At 33.1% G+C, this 14821-nt stretch overlaps 1 protein-coding gene across 1 annotated transcript; it reads right to left on the reverse strand.

Annotated features, from left to right (window-relative positions):
* Positions 1-4222: 4222 nt before the first annotated feature.
* LOC116120837 (probable protein phosphatase 2C 60) lies at positions 4223-8841 on the reverse strand. Its single transcript, XM_031406807.1, has 6 exons — positions 8459-8841; positions 7591-8011; positions 7088-7455; positions 5292-5528; positions 4645-4965; positions 4223-4538 (listed from the first exon to the last, which is right to left on the reverse strand). Exons 2-5 carry the CDS (start codon positions 7907-7909, stop codon positions 4669-4671), a joined length of 1221 nt encoding a protein of 406 aa, XP_031262667.1. The 5' UTR covers positions 7910-8011; positions 8459-8841; the 3' UTR covers positions 4223-4538; positions 4645-4668.
* Between the last annotated feature and the right edge of the window lie 5980 nt (positions 8842-14821).

Here is a 14821-nt window from a genome sequence, read left to right on the forward strand (position 1 = left end):
TCAAGGTTATGGTGGAATGGAAGTACAGAAAGAAAATGGTTAATCAAAATAAGAGTAAACGACTTTTTCCCACTCAAGGTTTGCCTTAATGACAATTTCTCACCCAAAAAGCTTAGAAGTATTATTTTCCTAACCAAAGTTCATATTTTCGTTGATACCCAACACTGATTGTGACAATAAAAATTCTCTTTATCATTAATATTTGAATTTTTAGTCTTTTCTCTACAAGACATTTCTTACCTTCGCTCCTAGTAATTCATCGAACGCCAGTTGAGAAAGTGAAGGCTCCATTTGTTTTGTTATTTCTATCCATATTCTCAATCATATTCCCAAAATACTTATTTATTTTATTATTTGAGAAATACTATTCTATTTTTTAATTACTTTTAAATCCCTTAAGTTTTTTAATTTAATTAAACACCTCGTGAAAAAAAAAAAGTTTAAAAATTAGTAAAAACACCCCCACCTACCTATAGTTGCCAGATTCTGACAAGCATCATCGGTGGTTATCGAAATCTGTCACAATGGCGTAGAAATAATCAGAAATGGCCTGTAATTCGTCGATCTGGCAGTCAATCTAGCTTTTTTACAACCGTCAAAGGCTATATCTTGCCGTAGATCTGGCCTTTTCCAGCCATATCAGTGGTGAAACTTGTCGGAAAAGGCCATATCGACGCACGATCAGCCAAATCTGACCGGTCTGCGTCGTAAAGCCATTTTCTGGTCGGAGTCTAGCACTGTGGGTGGATGAGAGTGTTTTTGTCATTTTATAAAAAATTTATATATTGGAGTGTTTAGTTAAATTAGCAAACCTAAGGGGTTTTTTGTGAATTTTTAAATTTTACCTTGTAATACTCACCTTATTCAACTATCCAATATTATTTTCAAAATCTTATCCAAAATAACAAAACAAACGACCCAAAGTGTATTTTAAGTATTAACAGAATATAAATTTTGTATGAAAAAAAGGTATTTTAAATTTTTTTTTTTTTTTCTGTTTTGGTGAAATAGTGTCGTTAAGACAACCCTTGATGGGAAAAAGCTGTTTACTCATCAAAATAATAATGCAGGTGAGTTCTCTTATCCATACTCTTTTACTTAACTCAATGGATTGAAATGATCATTTAGTAGTTAGTACACTGAGGAATTGACAAATGACTAAAACTGCTACAAGCTAGACAGTGGCCTCTCTGGTGACAGGAACAAAAGCCTCTTCACAGTTAATGACATTTTCGTCCTTTGAGGTTTGGAGAAAATTTTAAATTCATCCAGTGAAATCAGAAAATGTCACAATAGTCCCTGTCACACATTTGACGTTACCTATTATTAAACAGCAAAATGGTCTTTTTGTCTTTTAACAATAAATAAGTCTTATAAATTAAAAAAAAAATAGCGAGCAGCCACCACCTCATCCTCAGGGCACCAAAAATAACGCAGATTTCAACTCCAACCCAGCGCCATTTGCTGTCCTGCTACAGTTCACACTAAATTTGGTGTAGTGCTATTTATGTATACTAATTTGGTTTAGTATTATTCAAACAGTAAAATATATATATATATATATTGTTATTTAAATTTTGTAACACAATTGATCACTAGATTGGTTTATACCTAAAATCGGGTTTTGAGAAATATCAAGATAAATATGACATAGATGCATGTCTTTTTTATTTGTATATGAAGAACTTCGTTGTGTAGTCATTTTGTAATACAAATAAAGATGATATACGCTTTTTTTTTCAAAGAGGAAATAGAAGAGATGTGTTCAAAACTAATGTGTTATATGCTCTTTTATAACATAAGTTTGAATTGAAAGCTTAAATGGACAATACATTTTTTTGAGCTTGAATTAACAATACATCTTTTAAAATAAACCACAAATCTCAAAAACTTTAATGGGCAATATATATTTTTTAATAAACCACAAATCTTAAAAACTTGAATAGATAAGCCATAAATCTCAAAAACTTGAATGGATAATACATCTTTTTGAATTATTATTTTTTATCTAGAGTGGTATTTTCTTTAACTATAAAAACTCACACCAAATCAACTTCCAAATAATTCAACTAATATTTGATTAAATAAAATGCTTAATTTTATTAAATTGGTATAATTTTTAAAGTAATTATTATTTAATAAAAATATAATTCTTAATATTTAATTAATATATGAAAAAATAATTATAATAAAAAAGAGAAAAAGAATTTTGTTATGGTGTAGTATTTTGTGAGTGGGTTGGAGATGCAGTCGTATTTTACAGCAAAAACCATACTGATTTAGTATGAAACTTGCATCAATTTAGGGCAATGGGTTGGAGATGGTCTTATCTACCAGTTATCCTACCGCAACGACCAAGGCCACACCGAAAGCAACAACCAAGGTATTCCAGCTCTACCCAAAATATCTGCAAGCTCCCCGCCCCACCCACCAAAGCCTCGCCACTAACTCACCATTACTAAAATTAACAGCCACCGCAATGCCACCAACAAAAGCAAAACAAGGTATCACCACCACCAACGCCTCAAGCCAATGTCCAATATCAAAACACCCAACTTATAAAATAATGAAATCAACACTTACAATAGCAAATACCTCTGAGGGCAGAGAGGCGTGGTGGTGGTGCTGCGAAAAGGCTTTACAGTGCGGCCACGACGTTAGTTGTCTGACAGGGACTATTCTGACATTTTTCGATTTTACTGGATGAACTTGATACTTTCTCCAAACCTCAGGGAAGAAAAAAACATTAACTCCCATCTCTGTTTTACTTTTGAAAATGTAAGCCACAGAGATCAGGGAGTTTGCAGTACTTATGAATCTGGATGGATTTGCTATATAGGCCAAGAGGTAGAGAGCCACAAGACAAGACTTTAACCTTCATCATGACATAACTCTATTGAACCAATACGAAAACACAGGATTAGTAGCGTTGCAGCAGGAGATTGGTTGAGATATGATTTTGACAAGTGAGAATCATTCATGTCCACTTTTTTTCGTTCTTTCTTTGTGTGTTGGAGAGTAGAACTTGCTACTGTTGGGAATTGTGCTTCCGAAAGGGTACAATAAATTTGCTGAAGTGATAGTTAAGCACCAAATTAGAGAGGCCAACTGGGCTCACTCTCTCTCTCTTGTGGGTTAATGTGAAAGTGCTTATGCCTGGTGAACAAAAAGCAGCCAGCTAGTTTACTACAAATGCTTCTCGGGAATGCTAACCTTGTGCCCATTTAGTTACTGCCCTTGTTCATGTTAGCTGAAAACTAACTATTAGCATTACAAATGGGTTAACAAAACAGTCAGTTTTTCATGAGTGATTCTGGTTACTTGAGTTTTTCCTCTCAAACAAGCAAAGATGTATCAGTTTTGATTTAACTCAACATAGCTAAAATGGCAGAACATTTGAGTATTGTTGTCCTCTGTAAAGTTTAACTTTTAACAGCTAGAGGAAGCAAAATTTCTTCTGGGTATAAACCAACCCCCCCCTGGCAGCCTAATCCGGAATGAAAACTAGGAGAGTAGAGTCACTTTACTGTAAATAAAAAACTCCTTGAATCTAATGAGCTTTTTATTTGATTTCAAGTTTGACCACAGAGGATTTGACAATCTTTTATTTAAACAAAACAAAACATTGAAGTGAAAGTTTGCCTAAAGAGAGCCCTCCAATGGCAGCCAAGAGGAAATTAAACTTGTCTATTGTATTCATGTAATTAAACTCCCCTCGTTTTGTGTTTAAAAGCACTGTGATGTTGGGGGAACTTCTTTCTGTGTGGAAGGGTCTAATCAAGATCTTTGTATTCCCCAGATAAAAAAAACTTAATGAAAAGAAAAGCAAAATTTCGTAGACTAAAAACTATGGAGCTGTGAGTTATATTCAATAATATTACACAAACAGCCATTATTCACGACCCTAATATAATAACTCGCAATCAATGAGTTCATAATGAGTCCCACACAAATCCCACATGAATCTCATTAACTAACTGCAAACCACGTCAGGATTGAGAGAAAGTTCACAAATCCTACTAACTAATTGCAAACCACTTCAAGACTAAGAGAAAGTATATAAGAAAACTATTGAAAAACTTTCCAAGAAAGTTAGAAGTTAGTAGGACTAGTTGCTTGTTTGCTTCACTAATTCCATTAACATGAAATGCATATATCATATCTTATCATTTCCAAGGCTCTGTGTGGCAAAATAATAAAAACAAAAAGGACAATTTTAAAGAGGTAAATGACACAGAAATTTTTAGTAGCCAGTCTATGTAAATATAATAGAGGGACAACAGGATAAAGAACAAAAGATGCAGAAGCTTTGATTTATAGGTGATAATGTTCTCTAACCCACATAATAATTTACAAAACCCAAAAGCTCCAAAGATTAAAAATAAAATAAAAATACAAAAAAGAGAAGAATGCGTAGAGGAAGTGTAATAAGAAAGAATCTGTAACGTCACCCTTTGCAGCGGAGGCAGCAGCACCAAACAGCTCTTTTACCTTGCTTGATTCTTTCCTCTTTTCTTGATGGATAGTGATATTAGAAGCTAAATAATAAAGATACAACAAGTCTTATAAACTTAACTTGTTTCATTTTACATTAAAAAATTATAAATTAAAAAAAAAAAAAAGAAAAAAAAGTGCACGCTCTACCTCTTTTTTTGGCATAGTCTGTAACTAGGTAGTGTTAAGTTGCGTGGTAGTGTTAAGTTGTTCCATTGTTGTGGGTGTGGCACAGGGGGCCAGTGTTTTAGCAGGCAGACTAACACCACCACCTCTCACAGATGAACAAGGGCCTCTCATTGAGCTAGATCTGCTCACTAAATGTGTGTCAAGAAATACAACTATCACTGTAATGTCATCATGGAAATGCCTGCGGACCCCACGATCTATCTTCTTCAAATCTGAGTATCTCATTTCTCTCTTTTTGGCTGCTTCCTGTAACGCTGCTTTCACAAGCCTCCTAGCACTCCCCTGATCAACAACACAACAATGCAACAACTACTTAATTTTCATAATTTACTTTACTAAATTACAATTCAATCACATCCCATAATTTGTGTTAGTAGCAAATGTATATGTAGACACAAACAGGTAAACATACAAATAGGAGTATTTTATCTTAATTAGCATGTGAGTTACTTTTCCACAACATAATTTACATGTGACAGCAAGATACAAAGGGGCACATGTATAGAGAGTAATTATTAAACATCCATGTAAATGATCAGTTTAATGTAAAGCATTAACTACATCAAAATTGTCATGGTGCAAATCAATGTGAAGGCAGAATAACTTACGAATCGTGGGTGATTCTGAACTATATCAACTGCTTCCTGATTGGTAAGATGCTCCCACAGTCCATCAGAAGCAAATATGACAAACTGATCATGAGGTTGAAGTTCAAGCACAGAAATTGAAGGCTCCGAGCTTAAAATTGGCTTCTTAAAAGGTTCACGAAGGCGGAACTTTGCGTACAAAGGTTCCTTGTTATATTCAGCCTTTTTCAAATATACGTCACCGATAGATCTAGAAACCTGCAAGACAAAAGAACCAAGTAAATTTCAGAACTCATAATCAGTATGAACAACAGAACATGCTATATATAAAAGCTGATTACAAAGTAATTTACAGTGATTTCAATAATATATGAAAAGGATAGTTCCACAATCATACTATGTAAGTAATCTTCATCTCACATTCCCATTCCAATTTTCCACCCCTTCAAGTATCAATCCTAGACTATGTATAAATTCACTCTCTTAAAGTGAACTTCTAGTCATTTTACACCATGAAGGTCATAATAGCTTTTATTTGTCATCTTGGTCCTTAATGGTGTGACAAGGATGTACTCATACCTTAAAATGTTTGTGTTTGAAACTAGGAGAAATAAATAAAAGACTAGTGAATGCATAAAAAATTAACACCTACAATCATTCTCAAATTAGTCCTCGCTCCTATTGAAGGCCTTTAACCAAGAAATTTATCATCTTGATACCCCTATGTTTTCTAATCATATGCTCTTTTTAAAGTCAGCAATTACCATTGAAACATGCATATTTCCTCCACTTCAATTTTTTTTAATCAAACGGTCCTTGTACGATTTATTAAGTCCTAAGGTTCCTCCTTTTGTATCTGAAAATTTTGACCCTGAATTAAGGTGTACTATGGGTAGGGATTCAATTGGTTGGTATTTGCTCCAGTATGGCTTACTAATGAATAGTGCAGAAGGACACAGAAAAAGGACAGCAAAAAGTGAAGGGAAATTGAAATTTTGCTCAAGCTGAGAAGGTGATAACTTTTTTAACCCAACAACTAAAGGAGCATAGCCTCTGTCCCCTCCTTTGGTTTTTGTCCTTTGGTTTTTGTCTTTTTTCACATTAACCAAACAGTGCACTGGACAAGACAGCTTGACCAATATTGAGATCCAGCTGTCCAAAATAGGAGGCTATGTAAAAAATAGGTTCACGACAAAAACCAATAATATTGACACCTTACAACTTTTTCACTAAAATCTACATCCTATGAAAAGTAAGCCCACCATAGCATACTTAATCAGATAACTGGGCCAGCCTAAGCACTTACCCCTGCCCAATTTGTTCATGGATTAACGTGATTAGGGTCAATGAATATTCAGCAAGAAAACAACATAGCAAAGCCCTTAGAACATGCTCCCCTGAAGAATACCATAGCCCATAGACCAAACCACCCAGAACTATTTAGCTAAAATTTTTCACAGATTTAGGGCATGGGAAGCAGGCAGTGCACAACGACTTGATCCACTGTCCAAAACTTTCAATTAGTTTTAGTTTATCTTTTCACAGATTTAGATATAGTATATAACCGTATTTTCAAATATAAGTCCAAAAACGACATGGGAAGCAGGCAGTGCACCTGCACCACGACTTGATCCAAGGTCCAAAAGTTTCAATTAGTTTTAGTTTAGCATTTATGATTTCAATCAATTTAGTGCAATCAAGTAATAAGACTTCAATATAAAATTAACCTAATAGAGGTATAAAATATCTAAAACACAAGATTTTTGGGTTGACTTCATATAGAGCATTGATCATGGTTTTCCACACATGAAACTTACCTGTATGAGGCCCTTTACACGCCACACATTGTGCTTCAAAACTACAATCTGTGAGTCTTCCGGATGCGAAGAATGCATCTCTCGTCTGACAGACTCTATTCCCACATTATGCTCTGATGAAAGCTGGATGGCAAGAACTTCCCCAGTTGCCCTTACAAGCCTCCCCAGCACAGCACGAGAATCACCAAGGTTAGCGATATATAGGGTTCCACCACAGACCACACCAACCAGGCAGCAAGATCCAACAGCTGCTATCTGCGGCTTCATAGGCCATTGTCTAGTAACAACGGAGAAAAATCCATCCTCCGTAGCTTGATAAGCTTTACGTATTACATCCACAGACATGGATTGTTGCTCTGCTGTGAACCCTGTAAAATAACCATGTCAAGGCCAAGAACTCACTTCAACCTCCAAACTTTAAAACATAAACATAACAGTTATTAAATTCTCCAAAGACAGAAACTTGCACCGGGTTTAAATTCTCTAAGGTCATTGTTTCTTACTCTTTAGATGCTGGAATAGGTGATCATTGATGAAACGAGAGGTCTCTGGCCCACCATGACCATCATATATACCAACAAAAGTACCATAAGGACCAGATTCAAGCGAACTCAAGGGGCCAGACTCAACCTGGCTCTGGTCCTCAAGCAAATTGTTGGCCTGAACAACTGCTATAGAGAATTCACCATTCACATGCTGTCCAGTGTCTTTGTACCAAAGGAGCCCATCTTGCCGGCCTGCTGAATCCGTACTAATGTGGACATATCGGTCCGAGGACGGCCGCCAGCAGGCCCTCAGGAAGTTCATCAATCTTGATAACATCCCTCATCTCACCCGGGCCAACAGCCTCCAATGCCTCCACATCCAGAATCGGATGCAATACACAATTGTAATATCACTTGTACCAATTCAACACACCCTCTCCTGCATAACAAGCAATATCATCATATAAATATTCTACAAAAAAAAAAAAAATTAATCCAAACCAAATATTCAAAACATACAATCCAATTGAATCAAAACAATAATGAAAACAATCAAGCTAAGTTCCAAATAACTATCATAATGAATGATAAGAACCAATCAAGTTCCTAAAATCTAAAACCCTTATGCAGTTGTACCTAAAACAGACAAAAGACACAAGTCCCTTATGCAACCTCTGACTTTGGAACTCTAAAGTTAACAAAACGACAGAACCAACCAAAACAGTTCTGGCAAAAACAGCAAGAGTCAAATCTATCTCTACATTCCACTTTTAATCCTACACTAAAAAATTCAATATCCATACATGCGTAAATTAATAATAAAAAATCAATCACAGAACCAATAAAACGACAATAAAAACCAAAACATGAAAGTAAAAACACTTACAACACAAATTCAGCTATCTGTGCAATCTCTCTGTTCGGCTACTGAATCAAAACAGATGATAACGACGAAGATCTAAACGAACATGTGGAATTGAAACCGTTAGATCTATAGATCAATCAAATCAAAACTGTAAATAACAGGCGCGCTTCTGGTTACTTCAGCTTCTGGATTTTCCTTTCTTTCTATAAATGTTTAAATAAATTGATTAAATAAAATCCAAAACCAAGAAATAAAAAGAGAAGATATAAGAAGAAGAAGAAGAAGAAGATAAAGATAAAATGAATGAAAAGAGTTGTCAATGAGTGTGTGATTAAACAAACGGAAACTCTCTCTCTCTTTCTTTCTCTCTTTCTTTTTGCCTTCGGCTTTGGTCTTTTGTTTTTCTCGGCAGATAAAAGTCTTATAAAAGAAAAGCCAACAAAGCCATGCCTCAAAAAGACAGCAATGCATTTGCCCAGCCGTGGGCTCCACAAACAGAGATAAATTTACATAATTAATTAATTAATATTTATTTATTTATTTTGCATTAAGCTCCATATTATTTTCCAGGGTAGGGTAATCTACAGGATTAATTTCGTTAGTTAAAATTGATGATTACCTCATCCTTTTCCTAAATGAGGATTGTTTGTTGAACATTTTTATGTGAGATTTAATGATATCATAACTATATTTATGAAAATTAAAAAAAAAAATAGTTTTTTTTATTTTTCTCTAATTATTTCACCTCCGTATTATGATATATGTGTTTCATCCCTTATTATGATCGAGTTTTATATCATACACCAAAGCTTTAGTTCTCATTTCTCAAAGCTTGTAGTGTTTGAGATAACCTACGATGTGAGAAGATAGTAGAAACAATAAATTAAGGAAACGAGAGACGTCTAGGATTTATTGACAAAAAGAAAGTTGATTGAAATTGTTGTCAATTCTACATAAATAAAGTTTATAAGGTGACGAAGCCATATTCGGTTAATAAAACAAGCGCGTGGTGATTGTTTATCAACAATATTTTGAAAAATGATAAACTAAAAAGTTATGTGTGAAAAAAAGTAGAAACAAAATTGAAAAAAAAAAAAAAAAAAAAAAAAACAAAAGGAGATTGAAATGAAACATAAAAATAAGAAGAACATGGATGTCTTGCGTGTGGTTAGAGAATTACTTCTAAGAGGTTTGCAAATTTCAAGAGGGGTTCACTTTTACAACAAAAAAAGTGTGACATATGTAACCAGGTGTCCACTTATTAGCGGAACGACACGTGTACCGTATAGAATAATAGCAGTGGCAAATTATATGGAATCTGGTTGTGACAAAATCTTATGGCGCACACGTTGTACCTTCTTTCAAAGTTTTTTTTTTTTTGGGGGGGGGGGGGTTTGTTAAATTTAATGATTTTATTTTACTTGCAAAAAATCAAAATCTGATAATAAGGCTGTTTGGTTCTTGTTATTTTCTATTTCTTTTTCCTTGTAAAAATCAGAAATTATTGTTTATATTTATTTTTTTTAAAAGAGGAGAGAAATAAAAATGTTTAGTTTCTACAATTCAATGGAAGTGGTGCCCACACGATTAAACTTAACATTTAAGAATGTTAATTTGTAATTATTTCACTAATAAAGTAAGAAACCAATCAACATTTTTTTTTTTTACTGGGGGTGTCGAACCAACTTTCCCGCATTTCAAAATCATCGAGGTTATTGAACCCTCTATAAGTCCAATGAGTCAAGTAAATCACAATATGGCGAATGATTATTTTGTGGGACTCGAACACAAGACATCTGGATAACCACCAAGTGGATAATGTATCAATACACTTTTGCATATAGATTACCAAATTTTAAAATATATCACATGGATTTCTTTAAAAATTTTAAAAATAGAAAACTTTGAGGTGCCTAGTTTATTCTTTAAAAGAATTAAGAAATAGACTGGTTATTTTAAATATTAAAGTGTGTTTTTAAAATTTTAACTATTTCTATATCTATTCGTGAGTAACCCAGATGGTTATGACAAATTGGGAATATGTGGATAGGTGCACACAGTTCATGTGATTCCCCATTTAAGTGTATGCGTTTTAATTGGGAGAATGCGGTGGTGGGTTTGCCTAAAACTAGACACCTTGTGTCACGCCGAGGATCCACACAGGAATGTCTCCCGGTGCCACACAGGTACGTGACTCACAAAGTACTGTCCCCCCCTTAAGAATTTCTTTCGCCTCCCCCATGGCTCGAACCCATGCCCAAGAGCTAGCCTGATGGTACTATGGTGCTTCCCATTTGCCTATAGCCCTTGGGTAGGGTCGAGCCATGGAGGAGGCGAAAGAATCTCTTAAGGGGGGGGACAGTACTTTGGAGTACGTACCTGTGTGGGCAACGAAAGACATTCCTGTGTGGATCCTCGGGTGACACCTGGGTTTCTAGGAAAAAAAAAAAAAAAAAAGGAAAAAGAAATAAGAAATAAGAAAATAGACAAAAATTAGCTAAATTTCACTTAATTCTAAGTTTTGGGGGAAAAAAAATTGAATTATGTTTCTAATAATATTCAACTATTTCTATAATTTTAAACAATTACTCGTTATTTTAAATAAATATTGTAGATGAAGCAAAATAATGGAAAATTTTAATATTATTATTAAATATTGGATTCTATAATGGGTATTATAATATTCCTAATATATTGAAAATATACATTGAAGAAAAAATCGTATAGACTAAACGAAGTATTTGATAAAACTTGAAAATAATTTGAGTTTTTAAATAAAAGAAAAGTTATTCAAGTACACAAAAGTTATTCTAATTAAATACAAAAACAACATAAAATACTAGAGACAAAGTTCTATAAATATTAATTAATAAGCTGAAAGATGCTTTTAACTAAATAATTAATTTTAAGTAATTGTTAATCAAAAGTTGTACATGATTATCGATTAATGCCCAAAAAGAAGAGAGAGAGAAAAGTGGGAGCGCAAATAATACCGGGAAAGTGAGTTAGTTGTTTAAAACAGTCCATTTTAGCAATTAGATTAAAGTAATGATAATTAGGTTAATTAGGCTCCGGTTGGTAGAGAATTTTTTAGTATTCTATTCCATATTCTATCCAAAATATATATTTATTCTCTTATTCTCAAAATATTATTTTATATTATTTAATTTTTTAAACCCCCTAAATTTATTAATTTAACAAAACACCCCCAAAAAAAGTTTTAAAAATTAACAAAAACACCCAGTAACCCACATTTATCAGATTCTGGCCACCACTGTCAGAAGCTGGTCAGAATTTGGTATAATAGCGCACTACTGACTGAATCTGTTCAGTAGTGCACCGATCTAGCCTTTTCCAACCAGATCCACAGTGGATCTGGTCAAAAAATGTCAGATCTACGACCAAAAATTTGGCTGTCAATAGCCAGATATTTGGCCGTAACTAGTCACCAACGAACGGCCAAGATATGGCCATCGTTGACTATCAACTACGGCCGTATCTTTGGCCGTCATTGATAACCAAATGCGACAAGATCTGGCCGTCAATGGCCATATCGGCGCACGATCAGTCAGATCTAGCCAGTTATGTGCCGATACAGTGACTTTGACAGTGATAGCCGGCTATCCATATTTAATGGGTGGGTTGGGGGTGTTTTTGTTAATTTTTAATATTTTATTATAGGGGTGTTTAGTAAACAAACAAACATAGGGGGATATTTTTGTTTATTTCCAAATCCTATATCGTAATACCCACCCAATTTTACTTTTCTCAAAATTTTATTCTAGAAAGTATCAGAATAATGAACCAACCGGACACAGAAATTGTATTAAGGCAGCCAAATCCTCTATCTTCACCGACTAATTAAGATTACAGTACACCCACCTTCCTGCTCTTAAAATTGATAAGACCAAAAATTATTATATAGTTTTTGAGCTGTTCTATACTTGTTATGCAAGTTTTTTTATTTTTTTATTTTTTATAACTAAGGTGTTCAAACTAGCTTACATGCATCTCCTCGACTAATTCTCAGGGAAAGCTATCCCACTATCAAGGCCGCTTAGACAAATCATGGGCAAAGATATTATCTTTAACACTCAACGGGAAATCAAACTTGGGACTATAGGTTCTATCCATTTGGGCTCCCCTTGATCGCTCTTACAGCTAGACTATCCACGTGTAAGTAACATCTGGTTTTTTTTAGTCAAATCAATATAATTTTGTCACTTATTTGACAAATTATACATACTATTAGTATTTAAAATATTTGAATATGATTTTATTGAATTAATTATATGATTTTTTAATATCTTAATTATTTTTTCTATAATTTATTAAATATAGGGCTAAGTTGATAGATAGAAGACATCAACATAATAATACAAAGAAGTGAAAATAAGTGTAAAAATTTTAAATGGAAGTATTTTTCAATATACTGTTCATTAACTTTTAATAGTGGTTGTGAATAATATGTGATTACTAATTTAATTAAAAAATTAATAATTATTACCCACCAACTAATTACTTTTAGTTGTATTCACTTTAGATTTTTTTTTTTCAATTTTTCAATTATTGAAATATATTTGGTAGGATTGATGTGGGCCGACTTGATGTTGAATTTAAATTCAACTTTTTCTTTATGAGAAATAGATGTGACAAATTTCAAAAATTAATGTAAATTTGAAAAATAAATAAATATTTTTCCCGATTAAATTAAATTAAAATTTTCATTTATCTTTAGCTTTTGAGAATCATTTTCAAATTCCATGATTTCATGATTCAAAATATTAGTATAATATTATATTCATACAACATAAAACTATTGTACGTCTAAGTAAATAAATATATGAAATTAACCCACCCATGAGTAACAAAGCGGTAAGAGTGAACCCAAACGGTTTTATGTATGAAAATACAAAAAAATTCGATTAAAATTATCAAATATTTTTTTTTTTTGGTTATCAATGCACTTACATCAGTGAAATTCACTTGTTGACTAAGACACTAAGTGAATTTGACGTGTAAATCATTCACATTTATAATGGACGGAATTTAAAAGATGGAGTTGAAATTTTAGTGATGCAAAAGTTCTCTTATGTTTCTTTACTTTGTGGAACAACTTGGAATTTCGCTTGTGTTTTTGTGCGGATGTCCATGTCCCACTACTATAATCTAAAATTGATCTTGAAAGTCAATTTCCGTGGAGTCATACATTTCAATAATTAACCAATTGAATATACATTTATTGGACAATTTTAAGATTTAGACGTCTCCGGTGATTCTCTAGAGTTGGCATCGACGAATTTATAGTGTTGGATTAAGAGAAAGTAAAAGAACGATAAAAAAAAACCATCTCTAAGTGATCAAGTGATTCGATAGAAATTCATAAGTTCAAGTCTCATATCGATTGCTAATAGGAGTAACCACTTGAACTCTTACTCGGCCAGTAGTTCTATAGTCTTGAGAGATTAGTTGAAGTGCATGTAAGTTGGCATGAATACCTATAATCATAAAAAAGAAAAATAAAATAAAGAGTTGAGATTGAAATTTGGAATAAACCCTCTGTCACACATTTCATATTTCTTCCTCGACTGTCCGACCTCTTTTTTTCACAGTAATAACTTCCTTCTATCAACGATAAACTTTCTTATAAACGGGTTTTTGTCTTAGACTTCACTTGAACAAGAAGTGGATCAAGAGTAAAAAGAGAGAGCATAAATTCAAGATTTAAACTAGATACGGAGTGAAACTAGGTATGTTCATTCATTCCAAGATGTGAATCAATTGAGGAATAATGTTTGCATGTGGCTTTAGTTAAGTGCTTTTGTTATGCTTAATTTATGGTGGGAAGCAAAAGCGTGTTTGAGGTTAAAAGAATGGTGAGATTTTTTTAGGGCAGTGTTTAAAAAGTAGCACTTTTTTATGAGATTTTTTACTTTCCACTCAAATATATGTGGTGCTGTTTTAAAGAATTTAAAGATGATTTTGTGTGGAATTATTCTCAAAGTGTATTTGGGAATTTTTAAATATTAATTAATTTTTTAATCAAAAAACAATATTTTAGAAATTATATTATTATTATTATTGTTGTTATATAATAACAGTTATATATGTATAATAATAATTATTATATTATGTTAAAAATCCTTTGTCTGTTTTAAGTAAACTTGTACTAGTAAAGTATTATTTTTCACTATTCTATCTCTATCCTACCAAATGTACGCATTTGTTTCTCTATTATGAAAATCCTATTTTATTTTATTTAATTATTTTTAAACCCTATAGGTTTGTTAATTTAACTAAACACCAAAAAAAAAAATATTTTGAAACTGACAAAAACACCCCCACCCATTCACATTTTCTAGATTCCGGTCACCATCACCAGAA

The sequence above is a fragment of the Pistacia vera genome, unplaced genomic scaffold (genome assembly GCF_008641045.1).
Source record: "Pistacia vera cultivar Batoury unplaced genomic scaffold, PisVer_v2 Contig949, whole genome shotgun sequence".
Classification (NCBI taxonomy): Eukaryota; Viridiplantae; Streptophyta; class Magnoliopsida; order Sapindales; family Anacardiaceae; genus Pistacia; species Pistacia vera.

Excerpts from the sequence above, each read along its gene's own strand:
- LOC116120837 (XM_031406807.1), bottom strand. The coding sequence starts at position 7,909 with ATGTTATCAAGATTGATGAACTTCCTGAGGGCCTGCTGGCGGCCGTCC. Across the intron at positions 5,529-7,087 it reads GTGTAAAGGGCCTCATACAG|GTTTCTAGATCTATCGGTGA; the intron begins GTAAGTTTCATG and ends TTTGTCTTGCAG. Across the intron at positions 4,966-5,291 it reads TTCAGAATCACCCACGATTC|GGGAGTGCTAGGAGGCTTGT; the intron begins GTAAGTTATTCT and ends GTTGTTGATCAG.